Below are 23025 nucleotides of genomic sequence, written 5' to 3' on the forward strand. Positions count from 1 at the left end.
GTCAGGGAGTTTCTCACCACACTATAGAGCTTCATCCACCCATCACAGCCGGTGCTGTGAGTAGCAGTCTCGTCTGATTGGACGACACAGTTACTGTATTTTTAGGACCGAGTGATGCATCCTCTTCCTCCTCAGAAAGCTTTGTCTTTCCTCACCGCTGCACAGCAGCTGCAGCTAAACTTTTTGTATTTTAAATTGACTTGCCAAAACCTGACTGAGTGGGTCAGTGTGCTGTTTTTCATGCTGAACTCCACTGAAAAAACCTCATTTTTAACTGCAGAATTATGTATATTTTTATTTTTTTGTAGATAAATGTTGAAATGTCCTCCCTAGTAGCTCCAGCAGTTGGTCAGCAATGGCATTGTGTGTGTGTGTGTGTGTGTGTGTGTGTAAACACTATGTATTTACTTGAATTAGTCTGATATTTATGCTTCTTCAGTGCTTGTTTGTCCTGATAATCAGGTGTCAGTGAACACATCACGATCCCACTTTGAATTAAAAAAACTCAGACTTATTGTGTTTAAGATGTGTGCTTTAACATTGATCTCTTTTAAATAATAATCAGTTTCACATCAAACAAATCATAGCCTCCGACTCTCTGAACTGGCTGTAGAGTTACCGACTGTAACTCACAGGAGCAGCCATGAGAGCTAACGTTTGGGCGAATCAAACCAGACGTTTGAGTGTTCAGTTAAGTTTTTGTCTTTCACTGTGATTTCAGTCAGCTGTTCTTCAGCGTCACTGCAGTGTGTGTTACACTGTAATCCAGTCGGATGACTTGATCTGAACTGCTTTTTGTACCATCTAGATTTGGTGAAAACCTCAGTGGAGTTTGGAGCAGTTTTACTGGCAACATTTTGACGGTTTAATAAAGTATCAACGTGCAGTCAAATATGATGAACATCAACACACTAAACAGTTTTAATGGTTTAAATGATAAATTTCATTTTGGATTTTAAACATCTTAAATTGTTAATATGCTGTGATGTCACATGCTGTTGGCCAATCAGTGATGAGTCTGAGGAAACTCAGCAGGTCACAGAACAGGACGTTTGTGCTAAGGTGCTAACGGCACCTTAGCACAAACGTCCTACAATCATTGTAGAGGTTAACCTGTGCAGTTAATGTTCAACATTTAAGCTTAAACAACAGAAGATTTTTGTCCGTTCATCATGACTCAACATGATGTTTGACAAGCAGAGACACAACGTTTGGATGTTTGACTCGACTCCAGTCTGTTCGAACACTCATGAGGCCAAATGTTCACCAAACAAAGACAAATTTCATCCAGCACTTGAACGCACCGCATTGGCAGAAAGTGGAACAGGATGCGTGAGACTGATGTCTTTGAACACACCAGGCAGTCAGAATATTTTAGAAGAAGAATTGTAATAAATACAATAACTTCTCTGCTGTGAGTCAGGAAACAAACATGAAAACCGAATGATAACGTTTCAATGTTATCAATGTTATGTTATTTTAATGTTGTTAAATCATGTTTTATCCAAATCTGATCAGAAAACATCAAAACTGCAGAATCTGGAGATATGAGCTTTCACCTGCAGAGTGGAGATAAGAGGTTTCATGAGAGACAGGTGACTGCTGACTTCATGAACGGGTCACCTGTATCAGGCAACCAACCGCCCCTACCTGCACGCTGACTACACCCTGAGGTGTCGTATGATCAGCCTCAACCTTCAGACCTCCAACCGCAGGTGAAGTCAGTCCTCCAGTGTTTACATTTGGGTTCTGGCCCTCCATCAAACCGTGACGCTGGTGTTAAACCGTTAGCTTGAATGTGCACATCCTCTCCTCCAGCAACAAGATCAGGTGAAGTGCGATAGCTGGCGTCATGGATGCAGGCGGTCCTGTGGATGTTCTCGACAAAGACACGACGGGACGAGCGCCGACTGAAGAAGTTTACAGTTTCTTAAGACCACACGCAGCCAGCAGTTTGGGAATTGTTTTTACAATATGGTGACAGGAGTTTCCAATCAAGCAGCTAGTAAAGCTTTCTGTAATGAGACTCCTGGTCCCCAAACTCACCTCTCTCAGTCCAGCTGAGCAAGCCTGATCCATGGAGGCCTCCCGGTCACCACAGGACCCGAGTCGGCGTGTCTTATCGCTCATTTATGGACGTATGAATGTGCTTCGTCTGTCTGTAAAGGAGATGTTGTTGTTTATTTGTGTCTGTGTGGATGTTATCGCTGTGTTTCAAGTACGTCCACTTGCTGTTAAGTTTGCTCCGTGTTTGTCGAGCACCTGAGCGCTCGGCTGTGCGGCCTGTCTGCTGTGTCCTTGTCGTGTTGTCCGGACTCGACGCCTGCTGAGACGTTTGTTGTTTGAAACTCAGTCGGATGAATTCCAGGAGAGAAAAACTTCAGAGACTCGGTGGGAAGCGAGGACACGAAAACAAACTGAGATGAGGAGTTTTTAACGAGTCACAAAAGTCTGCAAGAGGAGGACTGGAGGAGGTTAGGGAGAGTTTGTGAAAGTTTTGAACACTTCAAATTCGACACTTCCTGTTGCCGCTGCCCAGTGGACGGAGGGAGGCTTCTATCATGAAATATCGACAGGAAGTCCTGGGTGATAGTCAGCAGCTTCACCCAGTCTGGGTTTATTCAGGTTTATCTCACTGAAGATGTTACAGATGAGAAATGATAAAAAGATTTGCATGTTTGAGTGAAAAACATTAAGATAAATCGTACCAGTCAACATGTTGCTTTAATCACTGAAGTGCTGATCCTCAAAGTCAGCCTGAGCTTTTTCCCTCGCAGAGAGACAGATGGAGAAAGAGTGAGATTATGCTTAAACATTAACTGAAAAAACAAATGATAAGCTAAGAAAGACGGAGAGACGAGGTCAATTATGTTTGGAGTCATGTGGAAGAGACCCGAGTGTCCAACACCAGACAGGAGGGACACAAACTTATTTTTAAAGTCACTTATTAATGTTCATATGTCTCTTATCTGCTGCTCCGCACATTCCACCAGTCTGTCCACCGTCTCTCCTCTCATCCACCCGTCTCTCCACCCATTCACCCGTCTCTCCACCCCCTCCGCAGCCCTCCAGTCTTCCCTCAGCCTGCACACTGTAAGTACGTTTTCACTGATTTCCAGAGAAAATCCTCTTTTCATTCTGCTTTCATTCAGCTGCAGTAATCCTTTAATAACTCTCACCAGACTCCATACAAATATGTAACCTTTTTAGAGTTTGCTGTAAAACCACTGCTTCAGCAGTGCTGTGACATATGGAAAGTTACCATAAGGATACTAAAAATATATTACAGTGTTGGCGGAGGACTGATAGACCAGAACGTGCACTGAGATGGCTGAGGATTGGAATAATTTGGAGAACATTTTGGATAGTTTTGTGGAGGTTTGAAACAATTGCGGTGTGACATAGTTTTACCTGAAACTCCAGAAATGTGTTTAAATGTTTGAGTTCATGTTTTAAAAAGAAACCTTTACACAGGTTTAAATGTTTTTATATATTGATCTCATTCACAGGTTCTTTCAGCTGGAACTGAACATCAGATCCTGAAAACTTAAGACGTCTGTTTCTATTGTTGTTATCATTATCATTATTATATAGTATTTTTAAATGAGCATCTCTGTTCGCAGACATACTAAAAACATGAAAACTCAGCTTTAGAGTATTAGTATTTTGGAAAGTGTAGTCTTGGACCCAAAAAGAACAACACAACAATAAGAAACCAGACAGAAGCGATGGGCTTCTCTGATCTGCTGGAGGAGGTGAGGACTGCTGTAACCTGATGACCTGTCCAGGCAGACCCGGCGTGATGCATGTGTGTAATGTGTATTTCCCATTCCTTCCCGTTGCCGTGGTGAGGTGGGCGGTTTCGGCAGGTACCAATGGCTCCACGTGACACTGATCAGCTTCCCTGGTTTGCTGATGGCGAGTCAGAACCTGCTGAATAATTTCATCTCAGGAATCCCCACCCACCACTGCAGCCTGCCGGCCAATCAGAGCCTGTACAACCTGTCTCACTACCAGGTAACCTACACATGAACACGAGAACACGAACGAATCAGCTCGTTACTGTGACAAATGAATGTGATTGGTTTGTTTTTTTGAATGGATGTGATTGGTTGTTTCAGATGGATGAGAAGCAGATGCTGAAAGCGTTCATCCCTCTGGACTCTTCAGGAAGTAAACTGGACAGGTGCAGGAGGTAGAAGTTGTTCTTTTCCTCTCTGCTGCGTTGTACAGATGGATACTTTCCCTCTGACATCACTTGTTGTCATTGTTATTGTTGTCACTGTTGACATTGTTGTCATTATTGTTGTTGTCGTCGTTGGTGTTGTTGTCATTGTTGTCATAATCATTGTTGTTGTTGTCATTGCTGATCAGGTTTGTGGAGCCTCAGTGGCAGCTGTTAGCCGCTAACAGCTCAGTAAACGTTAGCCAGCTACAGACAGAAGGATGTTTGGACGGATGGACGTTCGACCGCTCTGAGTTCCTTGCCACCACCGTCTCTGAGGTAACGAGAAGAGACCTGCTGTCCCTGTAGGTCAGCGGGGAGGCTAACAGGGCTGTGTGTGTTAACGGCAGACTGTGGGCTAACGTTCATCACGCCGTCTGTCTCTCTCAGTGGGACCTGGTGTGTTCTCTGCGTCCTCTGAAACAGATGATTCAGACCATCTATATGGGTGGAGTTTTAACAGGAGCCATCATCTTTGGCAGCCTGTCAGACAGGTGATACTCACCTGTTCAAACCGCAAACATACACATGAACATTAAACCTGTGAGGGTTTGAACCGACACTGATGTCCTTATGATGTTGTCATGTTTTGGTTACATCTTCTCTCTCCTCTAAAATCAGACCAGTCAGATCGTTTTCTCTCTCTGTCTCCCTCTCAGGTTTGGCAGACGGGCCATCCTCATTTGGTCATACCTGCAGCTGGCCGTGCTCGGCTGTAGCTCCGCCCTTTCTCCCACTTACTCCGCCTACTGCATTTTCAGATTCCTCAGTGGGATGGCAGTGTCCGGAATCATCCTGAATGGAGTCTCACTGAGTACCTGTCTACCTGTCTTCCTGTCTGTCTTTCTGTCAGTGTGTCTTAAACTGTAGGTTCACTCCTGTCTGTTTAATCGATTCTCTGTGGAAACAAACTGATGATATGTCATGAGAGGATGGTCAACCTGTCTGTCTGTTTGCCTGTCTGTCTCCAGAGGTGGAGTGGATCCCGACTAAAACGAGGACATTAGTGGGCACGATCACCTCCTTCTTCTTCACATTTGGTCAGATGATCCTGGCAGGCCTTGCCTATTGGCTGAGAGACTGGAGGAAGCTGCAGGTGGTCGTCTGTGCCCCCTACTTCCTGTTCTTTGCCTACAGCTGGTCAGTGTGAACTTTCAGAATAAAAGTCTCTAATCTGTCTGCACTCTCATTTGTCATATAGTGATGGCTACCCTTAGGAATTAGTATTAAACACTCCGATTCCGCCTTCACTAAAGCAGGTGTGAGATTAATCACATCGAATCAGTCAGTCGTATATCTGAAAGTCATTTCTGATTCTGTGATGAAGGAAAACAAAAAAAAAATGGTTCTTGTTTTTCTTCTGAGTTTAGAGGTTATTCTGGATGTTTTAGCCTGTAAGCAAAAGTGAAAAAGGACAGCAGCAGAAAAATTCAAGTCAGACTCATGAAGCAAAACAAAAGAGAGAGTGTTCTCAAGGAGGGTGAAAAGAGCCGGGAAAGAGCTTTGTAGAGTTTTAGAGTCTAAGAGGCGTGTTTTGGAAGGAAGTGGATCCTTTGTGCTCTTTTGAGGAACCACATTGATTGCTAATTAATTTCTTTGTGTGGAGAGAAAACTGGCCTCCAGCCTCAAAGGGGAATCATTTTATCTCCATAGAATAGTTGAAGACCACATGCTTGCGGACAAGAAACTTGTACTTTCATGAGTACAAATGCAGTGAACGCACTTAGAACTTGTAAAATCAGTTAATCAGATCAGAGTGTTAACATGATACCTCTCAAACCATGAGCTAAATAATTATATGGGCGAAAATCACATACACTCATGCGATTTTTCACATTATTGTCTTAAAGGTTATGATCAAAATCTATTAGGTACCAGAATGTGAATTCAGATAATGTCAAAAATAATTACATGCTCCGAGACACAAGAGATTTACACATTTTAGCAGACATCTCTGACAATCTCAGACTCTCATGGTGAATAAAGGAGGGCAACAGAAAGAGAGTAATGTGGTCACAGGAGAAAACAGAGTCGTTAATCCCCTCAGGCTGAATGTGGTTCTGTTCTGCCTTTGGGCACATGCCAGTGCTGTTAAACGTTTCCCTCATTTGCATCTTTTGATGAGGATCCATGAAGAAGTACAAGGAAACCATGCAAGGAGAGAGGAAATGAGCAGATACATTTTAAGAAAAATGTATCTGCTCTCTGATTGGTCAGGTGGTTCTCATCTGTGTGCTCTCTGATTGGTCAGGTGGTACTCGGAGTCGGCTCGGTGGCTGGTGCTGAACCGTCGGTCTGATGAGGCGTTGAAGAGTCTTCACCGAGTCGCTCGAATCAATGGAAAATCAGAGATAGTCGACAAGTTAACACTGGAGGTAACTTGTCTGTCTGACTGTCTGTCACATACATAAAGATGAGTGATAACCAATCAGAAGTGTGAGATCAGTCCCATGTGACTTGCAGGTTCTCCACTCTCACATGAAGAAGGAGATTGAGTCGAGTCGCTCATCATTCACAGCATATGACTTACTGAGGACCAGAGGGATGAGACGTATCTCCATCTGTCTGATCGTCGTCTGGTCAGAATACACACCTGTTTTACCTGTACTCCACCTGTGTCCCTTCACCCATCCTCTACCTGAGTCCTTTCCCCTGGCACAAAGGCATATTAGATATATCTACCTATTCACCTGTCTCTTCTGCAGGTTCTCCACCAGTTTTGCTTACTACGGTTTGGCGATGGACCTGCAGAAGTTTGGGGTGAGCAACCCGATTAGCAACAAGGTTACATGTGAGCTATCATTTACTGGTAACTTCCTGTACCTCTCACTCACCTGACACCTGAGGTTCAGGTCATATGGGATGAGAGGTAAACATAGTAAAGATCACTAAGTTGGGAGTGTTGCGTGAAAGTCATATACCTGTGACAAACATCATCACCCAGGTGTCTGCCAGAAATGAGACAGACGCCATTACTGTCAGCCTTCCTCTCCTATTGGCTCTTGGTTGTTCCAGGTGAGTATCTACCTGATGCAGATCATCTTTGGAGCCGTTGATATTCCCGCCAAACTGCTGGCTCTGGCCTCGCTCTCTTACCTTGGGAGGAGGATCTCTCAGGCCGCCTGTCTCTTCCTGTCGGCCCTCGTCATCTTTGCCAACATGTTTGTTCCCACAGGTAACACACACACACACACTGAGACACACTAATACACACACACACAGGTAATGATGACCAAGACCTGCTGTTAGACTTTGTCTGATGATGTCACACATCTAAATCCTCCCTCCTTCCCACAATGCACCTTCCTCAGTCCAGAACACCTTCACTGAACCAGACTCCCGACTAGACAAGATGAACGTAGGTGGACACACACACACACACACACCAGCACACTCATGATATTACTGCCTCCCCTACAGACATGCAGACCATCAGGACCATGTTGGCGTGTCTCGGCAAAGGTTTCACCTCGGCCTCCTTCACCGTCATCTACCTCTACACTGGAGAACTCTACCCCACCGTCATCAGGTGAGACTGCTGGTTCAAGGTGTCTTCAGCTCTACATCAAAGTTAAACCTGAGTCACTGTCTCTTCAAGGAGTTTCAGAACGAAGGCCAAAAGATGCTACAATAATCACAATTGAATAATCTGACAATAATTGATCTTTGTCTCCATTATTTGATGAATGGACTTTTAGTTCAAGCTGTAAATACAGAACATTCACACCACTGATATGAAAACAATGCCTCCGTCGTAGCACCGTTACCATTAAACCAGATAACCTGTTAATCTGTGAGTGCACTGATTTCGCGATGTGTGTGATGTGTTTTCAGGCAGACAGGAATGGGCTTCGTCTCCACTATGGCGAGGGTCGGCAGCATGGCGGCCCCCGCCGTTCTCATCCTGGACGAGGTGAGGTGCTTCTGCTGTAACATAATGTGATGTCCAATAACAACAACATCAACAATCCCTCTAACTCATGCTAACACTACTGATGGACTACATTTCCCAGGTACTCCCTGTTCTGCCCAGTGTGGTATATGGGGGTGCAGCAGTGTTGGCTGGCTGCTTTGCCTGCTTCCTGCCGGAGACACTGAACTTGCCGCTGCCCGACACCATTGCTGATGTGGAGGACAAATGGTGAGCGAGTGATATAGACAGTTCTCAACTGGTTTCAATGAGTCTTTCTTATATTTAGGATCTACATGGTGTAACAGCTGCTAGATGCTGGTGAGGCTAATGCTAACAAATTACTGAGCTGGTTAGACAAATGGTCTGGTAATCACCAACTGATCAATGGCTAATAAATAATTATATATCAATAACTTAAAACTGTCTGTGTGAAGGTCTGCAATAAATTCTGGCCTCAGACAACAAGAAGGCGTGTCATTGCATGAGGGCGGAGCCTCTCAGTGTGAAGGCGTGGCTTTAAAAGAGCTGAAGGATGCAGAAGGGACTGGACTCAATGCCCGCTGACCAATCAGATGACACCAGTCAGAGCCAATCACAGCTGTGTTGAACCTTGACCAATCAGATGGCTGCACTGAACCTTAACCAACCAGGCTGCTGAAGTCCTTAATGACCAAAAAAAATGACCCAATGAGAATCAAAGAGCGAAACGTTTCAGCGTAAAAGTTTTCTGTGTTGCAGAAAATTTCTTTTACTGAGAAACTGAGCCAATAAATAACATTCAAATACATTTTGAGTTAGTTTAAATAATAAAGTCAGATGTTTGAGTTTAAATATATTCATCTGAGACACATTTTAAACAGCTTCTGTCATTCATAATGAAAAATCAATAATCAATAACTTGCAGTAACACTATAATAAACCTGTGATTAATATCAAATAATGTTGTTGTTTTTGTTTCACAAAAGTTTTCAGTCATACAGGTAAAAATGAATTAGATCAGGTGTGGTTAACCTGAATCACAACAGTCTTCAGTCAGGTGAGTCAAATTAAAATTACTCAGAATGCAGAAAAATTGATATCACTGGATTACAATTACTGATGGTTAATGCAATGCTGCAGCGGCTAGTTTAATCTTTAGTGTGACAGCACAGTTTATTTGTTAACTACATTCATAAATTGTTTTATCAAATGTTACCAAAACTTTTATGTTACTTGATGAAGCTGAATTCAGTTCTGTGCAGGACTGACTCACCCTGAACGAGACGGCTTGATGATGCGGAAGAGCAGGAGAAACTGCTTACATCTTTACCGTAGGGTTAGAACACCGAAACTTAACGGCAGTCTAATTAGCTGCATACACAAGATTAATGCCCCGTTTTTTACACTCAAAGAGAGAGTGGAGAATTTCTCTCTGCTTGTCTGATGTTCGGTTTGGGGGGTGGGCCTGCCAGCTTGTCTTCTGACACAATGGATGGCTTTGGAACACGTGAGATCTCTGTTTTTAATGGGTTTTTTAAAAAATGTTTTTAGTAAAGGTCTAATTACGTATGTAGTTTATGTATGTTACCTAAATATTTGGAGGCCAATATACCCAATATTACAAAAAACCAAACATTTGAACACAGTATATTAAACATTTAGTACATAACATTTATGCAAACAAAGATTACCTTCATATGCTCCACTGTCTTTATGGCTAATGGAAAAATCCCCGCCTGGAACCCTCAAGGTCCTCTGGATCTTCGTGGATTGGTCTGATGTAGTTTGGTCTGTAGGCTTTTGTGACAACCCTCTGACTGTGTTCTTTCACAATTCCTATAATTTTTTTATAATTTGTTCTTTGCTCAAAGTTCTTGCAAACCTTTAAAACAAAAGAGTGCTAGCTATTACCATCACACATGAAAGCCAAAATGACCTTACTGGGAGTGGAATGATGGCCTCCTCAGTGGCTTCGTCCTCATCGACATCAACCGGGCTAGAAATTACACACGGGAATTTGTGTAAAATTTTAAATATTTAGTCGATTTAGTGACTGATTTAGTTTTAGATTCAGACATTCAGATTTAGATTTGGATTTAATTTCTATGTATCTGTATTCAAGGATTCAAGGAGCTTTATTGTCATTTCACACATGTAGAAACATGAGGTGGAACAAAATTAGTTTCCCCGGTCCCGGTATAAGTCCAATTACCTAACAAAATACCTAATGCAAATAAATATAAACAACACTATATAAATATAAAAAAAACAATCAGAATAAGAGATGTACACAGTACTGCGATATTGTGCAAATGGCGGAGTAGTAGTAGTAGTAGTAGACAGTAGTGCAAATGAAAGTTCAGAGTTCTGTGCAAATGACAATTTTTAACAATTATATTTTAGCAATTATATATAAAGTGCTGTTTTGCATGAATTGAATTTTTGCCTCAAATGAAAGAAAAATGAGCTAATTGTGGAGAAAGTGAGCTAAATATTAAAACTATATCAGCTGTAAAACTCTAACCCAATTTTTACATTTTTTACATTTGGCACCCCATATATGTTCATGTAATATTTATATGTAAGAGTTCGTTTACAAAAGTAAATAAAAAAACAAACAATAAATCAACACCGATTATATATTTCCTGAAGTGCACAGAGAAAAAGAAACACTATTTAAGAACATCAATAAGAACAGATGGATTTACAAACCAGCCCTTCATTTAACGTTTGGATGTGGACATGATGATGCCTGAGGTAACACTGACCCCTGCTGGGCCACACGTGTCGTGGCTCCATCATCATGAACGCTAACGGGCTGTAAACAAGCCTCCCTCCTCCAGCGGACCAATCAGAAGGCTAGTCCTGACCCGAGAGACTCTCCGAGATAAAAACATACAAACATTTCTTTACAAAAACCAAAAACAAAACATCTGCGTGTTTCCAACATTTCATCACTTATTAAAAACCTTTTACATCTGAGAACATCCTGACTGGAAATTCCCATCAGGAACATCAGGTTTGTTGATTCACTTCTCATAGAACAGAAGCTTTGTCTTCAGCGTTTTGTCAACCAAACATAAAGAAAATAATCAGCATATTAGCTGGTTCTTAATTCGTTATTCTTGATAGTAGGATGTGAGATCACATTATTTAGTATGTAGATTACTTGATAAATGAATACAATATTACCAGAATTATAATATTATAATATTTAATATTTTATGTCATGTAAGACTTCAGCAACTAGCTCTCTTCATATTTTAGTGTTGATTAGACATTGTTGTGTGAACAGAAAGATATTATTTTATTAATTGTTCAATATAATTCGTGACGGCCTTCGTTTCGTGAGAATGAAATTATGCTGATGAAGAGACAGTTTCAGCTGTTTATTTATCAGATATTGGCTGATCTTTTGCTCCTGATGTTTTTGTCTTGGAAATGTAAACGCCCCCTGGTGGCGGCGACACGCCTCACGGACTCTGACAGAATCATCCAATCAGAGAAATGATTTGGTTGGTTTCATTTGACGGACAGGAACTGAAGCCAATGGCAATGCGCTTGCGCAGCTCGCAGCGTTGTGGGAGGGCGGGGCGAGGCCCTGCTCAGCAGCACAGCGGAAGAAAATGGCGGCCGTGGCTGCAGAGCCAGGAGCTGCGGCGGTTCCGACAACAACAATAACCGCGGCCACGGACGACGAGGGCCCACCAGAACCGGGCCCAGTCGGCCAAGGACCCCTGCTGGAGACCGACGAGCCGCGGGAGTACGGCCCGGCCGTGGAGCCGGTCGTCCTTCGGGTGGAGGATGGTGGGGACGGGGAGGAGTGCCGCCATGTCAGGCCGGAGCTGGACCCCGCGGCGGGAAAGGCGCTCTCTGATAGCGTCGTTAACGATGAACTGATCAGTAACTTCCCGGTGGATCGAATCAGCATGGACCGGTTCTCTCCCGGTGTACCGGGGGATCCAGAGGGCGGCGGGAACGTGTCTGTGCAGGCGGTGTATCGCAGCATCCTGGCGGACCCGCAGCCCTCCGCCGTCTTTCTGCACTCCTTCCCGGCTCCCCCTGCCGTCACCGAGGCCGGGCTGTCCCTGGCGGAACCGGCGGAACCGACTACCAATGTAACGACAGACCGGGCAGAGACTTCAGATCGAGACAGAGGCTACACGGCTTTGATCCAAGAGGAGCTGAGGCCTGACCCCGCGGAGGACCCTATGTTTGACGGAACCGCGGACCGGCTGTCAGTCCCGGATGGCCTGGATCCGGACGCGGTTTACGTCCAAAACTCGGCGGGGACGGAGGAGCTGCCGGGCCGTGGCCTGCGGGACTCCTCCCCGCCCTGCCGGTCTCCGAAGAGGCGGCTGATGACTGATACCGTGAAGCAGGAAAACCCCAGCGGCGATGAATCTTCCCGACCAGAGTCCGGGCCTGAACCTGGTCTCGGTGCTCCGCCCCTGGCTTCTGTGCAGGATCTCAGTCCCGGGTCCGAGGTCCGGGTCTCCCTTGACCACGTCATAGATGACGCACTTGTGGTGTCCTTCCGGGTGGGTGAGAAGGTGTTCTCCGGGGTGCTGATGGATGTTTCCAAAAGGTAAAACTACTTTAAACTAAAATTCCTAAACTCTATTGATAAAGGATTATTTAATTACCCCATAAATTAATATTTTGAGTTTTTTGTGTCCTGATATAAACAAAGGAAAGTGTGGAATCAGCTGCTGTTTGTCCATCCAATAATGGCCATGGACTAAAAGCAGTAAAATTCAGACATCAAAGACATTAATTGTGTTTGAAATAGTTTTGTCCCCCAATGAAGAAATGAGTGATTCAAAGTCACAGTGTTGCAGGACTCGTGAGATTACTGTTCCTTTGGTTCCAGTTTCTTTTACCAGTGAATTGATTATTTATTTAGATTTGTTTTTAGTATGTTGAAATACTAGTTGATTATTTTCCTGTGGGCTGACTTTTAAATAATAGTATCTGTTCAGTTTGTACAAAGACGTTAAAATTTGGAAAATGTTTCATTTTAACCTTTCCGCTTTAATTTCAATAAACTCCACACGGTCATTGATGTGGAAATCTTTTAATCTTTGAAATGAGAGCATCCTGCCTGCACGACCACCAACACACCGACCAAAACGTATTTTATTACCTTTTGTTTTAGTTTCTCTTCTGTCTTCTGACATACCAAACCTTGACCTCAAAACCAAAATGTGAATTTTGTGCTCCTTCACATCCTTACCATCTGATGTTTGAAGCTTTGTGACGCAGCTGCTCCACTCTGACACTCCTCTGTTTTCATGCTCTGTTTTTGTTTTGGTGTGTTCAGGTTTGGACCGTACGGTATTCCCATCACGGTGTTTCCCAGACGGGACGATCGGTGTCGACCTCAGGTGTCTGTGCAATCACAGCCTGTTACCAGTGATGATGTATCCGCTGAAAAGGATGAGGTCGTAGTGGGCCCTGCATCCCCGCCCCCTCCCCATCTCCAACCCTGGACCTCAAAACCGCCGCCGCTATTCCAGGAGGGTGCACCATATCCCCCTCCTCTGTTCATCAGGGACACCTACAACCAGGCCTTACCTCAGCCACTGCCACGCAAGATCAAACGGCCAAAGCGGCGGTACCGCTGCGAGGAGCCGACCTCCATTATGAATGCCATCAAGCTCCGCCCCCGGCAGGTACTCTGCGACAAATGTAAAGGGGTGGTGTCTTCAGGCGGGCACAGGGAGGCTCGACGAGGTCCGGTGGATCTGAGGGGTGAGGAGGCGTCCCGGCGGCGACGACCAGCTGAAGGACCTATCTCCTCAGAGGTAAAACGGCTGAGGAGTGACGACAAGGGAGGACGCGCTGCTGCAGACAGACGCTCGTCATCGGGGATACGTGTGTCATCTTCATCATCATCTTCTTCTCGCCGTGTCCTGAGGGGTGTGGCTTCATCTTCATCCTCGTCACCATCCTCGTCCAATCGCATGTGTCTGAAGCTGAACTCTAAGAAGGTTCTGGCCAAAAGTTCTGCTGCTGATCGCTCGAAAGCGCGACAGGTTCTCAAGAAGTTAGCGAGGAGTACTCAGCCACCACCGCCTCCACATCGCCGGCCCAAAGAGCAGAACCAGAATCAGAACCAAGGTCAGAGCCAGAACCAGGACCGCACAAAGGCTGTGACCCGGGCCGCAGCATTGCAGAACCACAACCAGAAGGTCCACTTCACTCGCCGCCAGCACCTCAGTGGCTCCACCGTCAGCTCGAGCTCCCACACGCCCCTTCCACCCAGAGTGCGCCTCAAACCCCAAAGGTATCGTACCGATGACAGCCAGGTGCCCTGCTCCTCTTCCTCATCCTCCTGCTCCTCCTCCTCCTCCCCCCCGTCAAAACAGAGTACTCGCTCATCGCCTCCCAAATCTGATTTAGGCCCAACACTCACACCCACATCTAGCACAGCCATGCCCACTGCCCCATCCCCTCCCCTAACCACAACTCCTCCTCCGGTCCTCAGCTCCTGTGCAGCAGGTGTTGCCGTGGAGATGCAGGAGGTCCAGCCCTTTGAAGAGGAGGGGGCGGAGCAGGGACAGGAAGTTGCTGATGAGCAGGTAATGGATCCCCCTCCCTGCTCCTCCTCCCTGGACTCCTCTCACTCAGAGTGCAGTTCCACAGAGACCTTTGACCTCCCCCCTCAAGGAGACCCGCCCTCCTCCTCCCCGCCACCCTCAGCTCCCACTCCCCCTCCCTCTTCTTCCTCCCCCACCACCCCTCCCTCCAGAGCTGATAGCAAGGAGATGCAGACTGGCGGTGAGGAGGAGGAGGGAGTTGAAATGAAGAGGCGCCGTAAGTCTTCCACATCCTCCTCCTCCTCATCGTCTTCGTCATCCTCCTCCGTGTTCTCCAAATTGGTGTCCAAGTGTTTGCTCCCTGACGGTCGGAAGGTGTGTGTTGGTGACATCGTATGGGCGAAGATCTATGGCTTCCCCTGGTGGCCGGCGCGTGTGCTTGGCATCACAGTGTCGCGGCGCGGCGACACGGGGCTGGCAGTGCGGCAGGAGGCACGTGTCTCCTGGTTTGGTTCTCCCACCACCTCCTTCCTGCCGCTAACCCAGTTGTCACCCTTCCTGGAGAGCTTCCAGTCCCGTTTTGACAGGAAGAGGAAGGGGCCGTACCGCCGCGCCATCGCCGAGGCCGCCAGTGCTGCCAAACAGCTAACGCCTGAAGTCCGGGCACTGCTCACACAGTTCGAAACGTAGCATCAGCTACTGCTGCCAACACCTCCCCGCCCCTCCACATGTGCCATGCCCCCTCCCGCTCTGCCCGCCCACTACAGGAAGTGGGACGAGCTTGTCCCTTCTCTTCCTCAGACTGATCCCTGTCTGTCTGTCAGACTGATGCAGACAGATGGACGGTGTGCATTTTTCTATTTCTTGTTCTTCCTGTTGGAGGAGGAGCTGGAGCTTTGGATTTACCCGTCAGTGTTCAGGGGAGCTGTGGGTGGGGCTTATTTCTGGGGTTACATTCTCCCGTTTTTCATAGAGGTCCTCATTTTCAGGCAGGTGTCAGTCAGCAGCAGCGTTTCCACTTGTCTCAGTGTCTCAGCATTGTCTTCATTTTCGGTCTCTTAAAGGGTAACTTACTGAGTTTACACTTAGTCAGTTTACCAGCCTGCTTAGAGAATAACCCTGGTGATCTCGTTGAGATGCCATCAGATCATGATATGGAGGTGTGGTTTAAGGACGTGGCTCTGTGAATCAGGAGGCTTTAGTGAAAGACACTGTCCAGATGTACTATGGGAAATGTAGGCTCCAGTCACGCTGCCCTGAAAATTCAGCCTAATGATTGGCTGACAGAGCTGGCTGGGTCAAATGATGAGACAACTGAATCACGATAATGTCACACACGTGTATGAGTGAGAATGACTCCGTAATGTAAACACTAATTAAGTAGAGCTAAGATAAGAGTTGCTAAGGTAGGTTCAGCTGCACTGAATGCACGTGTTGATGTTTCGATTGATCGAAAGGTCAGACGTCTCGTTTTAGTAAGATTTTCTCTCCTGAAACAGATTTTAATTGCATTGTAAGTTCACATTCGATGCTGTCCGGCATGTTTGCCGCTCGTCAGTCTGGTGGGCGCCATAGTGTGAAACGCTGTGATATGCTGACGTGTCACTTCCTGTTGTGTTGGTTGTCACGGTTCTGCTGAGGAACACCCACAGACTGAAAACATTTATTTTATACTATCTTTCTAAATGATTAAAACTGTGAAACACAAAGTTGTCCAAACTGAGGCCAGGGGGCCCAAACAGGGTTCCGAGCTGAGTCAGGGTGGCCCTCACTTCCTTATCACGCACTCATCTTTGTTCTGACTGACACAAACATAACAAAAAGTATTTTCTCACGTTCTTTGATTGGTTCATAACGTCAGACCCCGCTGATCGGAGTACCGTTGCCATGGCAACAGTGTTCCTACTGAAACAATACAAATGAAAATGAAACTAAAGCGAGTCCCGTAACTGATCAGCTGACATCTCACTCGTCCTGTTTGAGACCCCGGAGCCTCGGTTTATCAACATTAGACTGACAGACGGACAGGTAGGACACACTGACTGTTAGACAGGACAGCTGCTCTGTTCTCATGATGATGATGTTGAAGATGAAGGTGGATTTTCCCTCTCTGTTGTTTGTAGTTTCAGCTGTCAGACTCTTTTTACCGTCTGTTTGCAGATCAGAGATCTTGAACTAAAAACTGTTGGGACAAAGTAACAGAAACACGGACAAAAATAAAAGAGAAACCATCTGAGAGTCGATCTGTGTACTTGTTTTTTTCTGATGTTTTAAATCTATTAAAAACTGTCAAACTTCTCTTGAATCGTCATCGTCGTCATTTAAAGCTTCATTCTTCTTCTGTGGTGATTTTATTGTCGGGGTCACGGTGGTGCCTTGCTCAGCAGCTCGCTGGCTGCATACCTCAGATTTTCTCACCTGCAAACAGATGTTTTGTAAATGGGTCTCCACAGATGTTTTTACCAAAAAGTATCAGCATCGATGAAGTAACATTTTGGTTTGTACTGATAAGTCTGTTCAAAACTTCACTGAGATGTTCTGTATTTTTAGACACAAGTCAGTGGATTTAATGAGGCTGAAACTTGATGCAAAAACTAGTTGGTTTAATGTTAAAGCGTCAACAGGTTTTAACCTGACACCATTCACACATGCTGCTGATTTTAGGTAAAAACATCTCTGACAACCAGAGTGGGAAAACACTGTTAGCTGCTGACTAAATACCTGAACATGTAATCACGTATTTGATCAGTTCTGTTCATCAGCAGCTGCTTACTAACAACATATCAGCTATTAGATGATGGTATGATAATGTGTTTGTTTCTGCTGAAAACACAGACAGCAACATCAGTTAGTGCTGTTATAACAGTAAGTCAAGTATCAAGTATTATTATTGTCTATATAATATATATATGAACTGTACTGCATAAAATAACTGTCAAAATGTTAAGAAGGTTTCAAATACAGCTTCACATCCATTAATCAGGTGACATCCAGGAAAATATTCAAACTGTTTTAGCTTTAGCCTCAATGCAGAGAGATGAAATTGCTTAAGAGAGGTTTGACAGAATATAACACATATCCTGTGTCTGATGACCTCATCATTGTCACCTGTCTCATCCTGATGACGTCAGCAGTGACACCTGTTTGTCTGTGTTCTCTCTTTCTGCAGCACAACTCTGAAGAGCTGCTGATGCTGAGTGATGATTGGCTAAGAGGCTGCGTGCGGAGTCAGAGCAACTGATGACCATTCACATGGACATAAATAATGAATTATTTAAGTGAAGAGTTTATATTTATAAAGATAAAGAAGCTTATTCACCACTTTCATCTGATCAGCGTTTCCATGGATACCAGATTCAGACCGATGACAAGTTTTTATTTTGCGTCCTCCAATCAGCAATCAGAAAATTTAACAATCAGCTCATTTTTTTAATGTTAAATGACAGATAGGATGTTAGCCTAGCTTAGCACAAAGACTGGCAGCGCTGTTTGTGTGTGTGTGTGTGTGTGTGTGTGTGTTAATTGATTAATGATCAGGTGCAGAAACAGAAACGTTCCTCAACTGTGTTCATACCTGCACAGGTATGTTGTGACCCTGAGTCCTGATCCTACAGTGGAAACAGGTTCACAGTTTTTACATTTCTGTTTCTACACCTGGGAATCAGCAGATAGCAGTCGGTTGTAGCAGCTGTTCATAAATTCAACCTTAGCCTCGTGCTAACGTGAGTGGACTTTTATCATCACTAAATTAAAACGGGTTGCAGCAAACTGGTCCTTGTGTGGAGGCTAGTTAGTACTAAATATGTGTTGTAATTGTTTTGTAGCTAACTGAACCAAATGACAAGGCTAAGATTAGCATGCTAATATCTAACCTGCGTTATGGTTGACATTCACCTGGCATTCACCAATTTGGAAAATGCTGTTTCATAATGATTTAATTTGACACAACAGACTTCAGATCACTAAATGTTGTGCTAATTTTAATGATAAAACGTCACTCAATTAACATAACATAGCCAGACATTTTCCTTCCGGTGTAAACATTCTTCTGCTAACTCTGAGCACTCAGATTTCTCCATGTATGCAGACAAATAAAACTACATTTACAAGTATTTGCCATTTAGCCTTTAAACTGTAGTGATAAGAAGTCATGCTAGCTCGTGATGCTACAGTACCTGTCCTGTTTGGCCGATGTCTTCCTGAGTGGACAGACATTTACAGACTTAGAACTCAGGAGGGATTTCATGATTTATGAAGAGCTGCTGAAACAGTCCTGGTCTGCAGTCTGAACTGGTTCAAACCGGTCTGAACTGGTTATCTGAAGGTTATTTTATGGTTTGAATCCGTCTTCACAGACGTTTTTTATTTTTCTGATCGAAAAATGATGCAAATAAGGGACAGCAAACATTATTGTAATATTGTGTATAAACTCCAGATGGTGAATGCAATAAAAAAAGGCTGCATGTGTGAAATCAAGTCTGTTTTGCTGGATTATTGATCAGTGATTGGCGTTGGATGGAACTAATTTTGCTTGTTAGTAGAGGTGTACCGATTGCAATTTTCTTGGCTGATTATGATTCCAATATTTCTGTAATTGTGACCTGCCAATACCGATTTTTGCTGATTCCAGTTTTCTTTCTAAGAACTATAATATACAATATACAAACAAAAATCAACTTTTCTTCAATGCAAAATTTTACTTTCATATAATAAAAGCAATTGTTAAACTTTACATTTTCCTCTCTTACCTCTGGAAAGAACTGCAAATAACAATTAACTGAAAATGAGCTGTACACCTAACTTTATCTGACATATTTTGCTTTTTATTTTACTTTACCAAATTCATATAACAAAACTAATATCAGTTTCTTTAATCATTTTGCAGTATTCATATAAATTTATTAGATTTCTGAGGCCTCTGAACTATGGAGAACGTCTGATCATCCTCAGTTTTCCTTGTAATTGCTTTGGTCTTTTCACAGCTCATACTGAGGAAAGACCAGAAAGGCTGCTGGCTTGTGTCTGAGCTCAGGCTAGCTGTGGCTGTGGCTGTAGCTGTAGCTGTGGCTGTAGCTGTAGCTTTAGCTGTGGCTGTAGCTGTAGCTGTAGCTTTAGCTGTGGCTGTGGCTGTAGCTGTAGCTGTGGCTGTAGCTATAGCTTTAGCTGTGGCTTTAGCTGTGGCTGTAGCTGTGGCTTTAGCTGTGGCTGTAGCTGTAGCTGTGGCTGTAGCTTTAGCTGTGGCTGTAGCTGTAGCTGTGGCTTTAGCTGTAGCTGTAGCTGTGGCTGTAGCTGTAGCTTTAGCTGTGGCTGTGGCTGTAGCTGTAGCTGTGGCTGTGGCTGTAGCTATAGCTTTAGCTGTGGCTTTAGCTGTGGCTGTAGCTGTGGCTTTAGCTGTGGCTGTAGCTTTAGCTGTGGCTGTAGCTGTAGCTGTGGCTTTAGCTGTGGCTGTAGCTGTAGCTGTAGCTGTAGCTGTGGCTGTAGCTGCTTTTCCTTTGCTAGTTCCTTCAAACTGGGCCTGTTCAGCTGGGTGACGGTGTTTTTAGTGTCTGATTAAGTTTGTCGGGTCACTCTGGCCTTACATGTGTCGCAAACTGCGAGCTTGGTGTCCTCTTCACACACAGTGAAGAGCTTGTTAGCGATCGATCGGTGCACCTCAACGTTTTAGTTTATTTTTATTGTTTCATTTAATTGCAGACACAAATATGATTACAAATATGATTTCTTTCTTTTCTGCAGAGCTGAAGATATGTTTGGTTCAGATGGAGAAAATAAAATATAAAGATCAGGATTTTGCCATCATTGCGAATGACTGAGGTTAAATTCAAAGTTCAATTTAATAACAAGACAAATAATATAAAATAGAAATACTCTGATTTGTCTTTATAGTCACTTGATTTCCATCCTAATTTTATTTCAGAAATTAAAAAGTCATGCGCTAAAAAACTGATGACGATTTAATCCTTTGTTTCTCAGCTGAGATGTTGCTGGTTTTACTGTCATGCTGCTGTTAACGTTTATGCATCCACGGTCACATAATCATAACGTCACATTAACATAAAGGAGCTGAACCAGTCACACGAATGCAAGATTTTGTACACAAAGAAAGACAGAATTTAAAGTTTCAAATTATTCATAATTTGTGGAAGACAAAGCTTCTTCCACCTCCCTGTTAAAAATTAACAGATCACCTGCTGCTGATAATAATCAGTAATTTATAATCAGTGATGAACTGCACTGCAGGGTTACACACTTGAACTTGAGTAAGTTTCTGTCACATGGAGGCGTGTGTGTGTGTGTGTGTGTGTGTGTGTGTGTGTGTGATGGTTAATCTGTTGTTCATCTCTGCGGACTTTCACCTGAACACTCACTATCCCTCGTCTCTCTCTGTTCAGTATTCCATGCTTGATCGTGAAAGAGCTGCAGGTGAAATGGAAGACCGTCAGGTAAGCTGATTATTCATTATTGATTTATTATAGAGTGTGAAACATTCTGCCTCACTGACGGGTGGACTGTTGCACAGGTGAACAAACTCATTTCTCTCGTTTTGATGAAGGAAAACTTCAGCATCAGTATTAGCAGCAATACTACTTACTAGTACTAATATCAGCAGCACACATATTTTAAGGGTCACATAACAGGGTCATGTCTTCAAAAAGAACTAAAGGTTTGGATGATGTAGTTATCTAATTTATTTTATTTATTTAAAATAAAACAAACACAACAAAAGGGCTGCTGCTCGTCCTTCAGTCGTGCTGCATATCAGTCACGTGATGTTTCTTCTGGGTCAATGTGACAATGATTCATTCAAAGGGTTGTGTGTGTGTGTGTGTGTGTGTGTGTGTGTGTTAAAAAGCTGAACTGTAAATGAATTACAAAGTTTATCATAAAAATGTGAGACAGTAAACCTCATGAGCCTGTAGTACTGATGGGAGTCAGAGACTTACAATCACAGTATTATTAGTAGTACTTACAGGTGTGTATAGTTTTGATACATGTGGTGTGATGATTTGCACCTCATCAGCTGTTCATAGTAAAAGTGAGTGAGGTCAGCCTGAGCTGAGGTTGTGTGTGTGAAACACACATCTTCTGTGCGACACGACTTCTTTGTGTTGTTGTGTCAGCTGCTGTGTTTCTGTGTGTGAGTTTCCACGGCTTCATGAACAACAGTGATGGTTTTCTGATCGTGTCTCAGCTAAAAAATCATGTTTTTATGTTTTGAACCTTTTAAGCTTTTTCTTATTTTCTGTCATATATATTTATATAATGTCACGGTGTCGTTTGTTTATTATTAACGTGCTCGAAGTTTTCGACAAAATATTTTCTGGTTTTCCCTCTTGGCCTGCGCTTGAATTCCCAGTGAGTTTCCTGATGGATAGACGGCTTTACTTGCAAAGCTGGTGGCAATGTTAGCTGCTGTTAGACAGTTAGCTCAGCTAGCCATGTAGTTACCTGCAGTAACAGGCGTGTCCCTTTGTCCAATCAGGATCATGACTACGTGGCAGAGGAGCGGGGCCACAAGCTGGACGGGGTTGACCTGCCAATGGGAGAGGACAGAAAAAATAAACAGCCAATAACAGCGCTGAAGGCGGGGTCAGACATGATCTACACCATCGAAGACGTCCCACCCTGGTACCTGTGCATCCTACTGGGACTGCAGGTAAACCTGGGATCAGCCTGTTTAGACTGGCTTTAAAAAATGATTGCTAAATTTGTACTGGTATATACAGTATCAATTATACAGTTTGGACAAGGTTTAAACTGGGCCAGCTAGGTGTAGACTGGGTATGAACTGGGTTTACTCTGGATATGAATGATGATGAGATGCTTTAAACTGGGATTTTCGAGGATTGTATTTGGACAGTTTTGTCTCAGTGGGTGCAGGCTGGGTGCACGTGAAGGAGAAGCCATGTTTCCTCCAGTCTGACCATCAGAAGTGAGGTAGAAGTGAGGTCTGTGTTGTTGTCACCAGTTCCAATCTGTCCTCAGCACTACCTGACATGCTTCAGCGGGACTGTAGCCGTGCCGTTCCTTCTGGCTGAGTCCATGTGTGTCGGTCGAGACCAGAACACCATCAGTCAGCTCATTGGAACTATTTTCACCACTGTTGGATTCACAACTCTGATCCAGACCACCGTGGGCGTCAGGTGAGATCAGAGGGGGGGTCAGATGGGAAGCTTGGAGTCAAGTGACACTGACGGGTGTGTGTGCGTCTGTATGTTTGTGTACAGACTTCCTCTGTTTCAGGCCAGTGCCTTTGCTTTCCTGATTCCTGCACAAGCCATCCTCAGTCTGGACCGCTGGAGGTGTCCCAGCGAGGGTGAGACCATGTGTCGTGTAATTAAACAACAACGTGATGATGATGATGA

At 44.2% G+C, this 23025-nt stretch overlaps 4 protein-coding genes across 8 annotated transcripts in view; all 4 read left to right on the plus strand.

The window, feature by feature from the left end:
• LOC124070565 (deoxycytidine kinase 2-like) overlaps positions 1–23025 on the plus strand; it is a 29880-nt gene that overhangs the window by 3465 nt on the left and 3390 nt on the right. The window contains exon 8 of one of the 2 annotated variants that reach the window (XR_006845203.1): positions 1–389. Coding sequence is in view for 1 of the 2 variants with exons in the window: in XM_046410567.1 (XP_046266523.1) it covers positions 1–27 (27 nt within the window). In the remaining variant the exon portion in view is untranslated. Of the gene's footprint in view, positions 525–23025 lie in introns of those variants that run through there. The other variant, XM_046410567.1, reaches the window with a different exon arrangement.
• Positions 257–23025, plus strand: part of slc23a1 (solute carrier family 23 member 1) — a 27753-nt gene continuing 4984 nt past the window's right edge. The window contains exons 1-5 of one of the 3 annotated variants that reach the window (XM_046410525.1): positions 257–389; positions 20941–21102; positions 22143–22316; positions 22646–22803; positions 22888–22976. In XM_046410525.1, coding sequence (XP_046266481.1) covers positions 321–389; positions 20941–21102; positions 22143–22316; positions 22646–22803; positions 22888–22976 — 652 coding nt within the window. In that variant the 5' untranslated portion in view covers positions 257–320. Of the gene's footprint in view, positions 390–18202; positions 18382–20449; positions 20474–20940; positions 21103–22142; positions 22317–22645; positions 22804–22887; positions 22977–23025 lie in introns of those variants that run through there. The other 2 variants (XM_046410527.1, XM_046410526.1) reach the window with 2 other exon arrangements.
• Positions 2911–8826, plus strand: oatx (organic anion transporter X). Of its 2 annotated transcripts, none has more exons than XM_046410531.1 (16): positions 2911–3093; positions 3510–3755; positions 3853–4017; positions 4122–4195; positions 4375–4504; positions 4616–4719; positions 4885–5039; positions 5197–5365; positions 6477–6600; positions 6689–6804; positions 6931–6985; positions 7241–7400; positions 7646–7754; positions 8060–8138; positions 8239–8366; positions 8573–8826. In XM_046410531.1, exons 2-16 carry the CDS (start codon positions 3729–3731, stop codon positions 8700–8702), a joined length of 1725 nt encoding a protein of 574 aa, XP_046266487.1. In that variant the 5' UTR covers positions 2911–3093; positions 3510–3728; the 3' UTR covers positions 8703–8826. The 2 variants fall into 2 exon arrangements, with proteins under 2 accessions (XP_046266487.1, XP_046266488.1); XM_046410532.1 differs by lacking the exon at positions 2911–3093 and adding an exon at positions 3115–3378.
• pwwp2a (PWWP domain containing 2A) lies at positions 11255–16957 on the plus strand. The gene is made up of 2 exons (XM_046410523.1): positions 11255–12705; positions 13441–16957. The coding sequence occupies exons 1-2, from the start codon at positions 11744–11746 to the stop codon at positions 15347–15349; spliced, it is 2871 nt and encodes a 956-aa protein (XP_046266479.1). The 5' UTR covers positions 11255–11743; the 3' UTR covers positions 15350–16957.

This window comes from Scatophagus argus, chromosome 14 (assembly GCF_020382885.2).
Source record: "Scatophagus argus isolate fScaArg1 chromosome 14, fScaArg1.pri, whole genome shotgun sequence".
Taxonomy (NCBI): Eukaryota; Metazoa; Chordata; class Actinopteri; family Scatophagidae; genus Scatophagus; species Scatophagus argus.

Coding starts and splice junctions, on each gene's coding strand:
- oatx (XM_046410531.1), top strand. CDS start 3,729: ATGGGCTTCTCTGATCTGCTGGAGGAG. Junction 3,756..3,852: donor TCTCTGATCTGCTGGAGGAG/GTGAGGACTGCT, acceptor TGCCGTGGTGAG/GTGGGCGGTTTCGGCAGGTA. Junction 6,601..6,688: donor TCGACAAGTTAACACTGGAG/GTAACTTGTCTG, acceptor TGTGACTTGCAG/GTTCTCCACTCTCACATGAA.
- pwwp2a (XM_046410523.1), top strand. CDS start 11,744: ATGGCGGCCGTGGCTGCAGAGCCAGGAGCTGCGGCGGTTCCGACAACA. Junction 12,706..13,440: donor CTGATGGATGTTTCCAAAAG/GTAAAACTACTT, acceptor TGGTGTGTTCAG/GTTTGGACCGTACGGTATTC.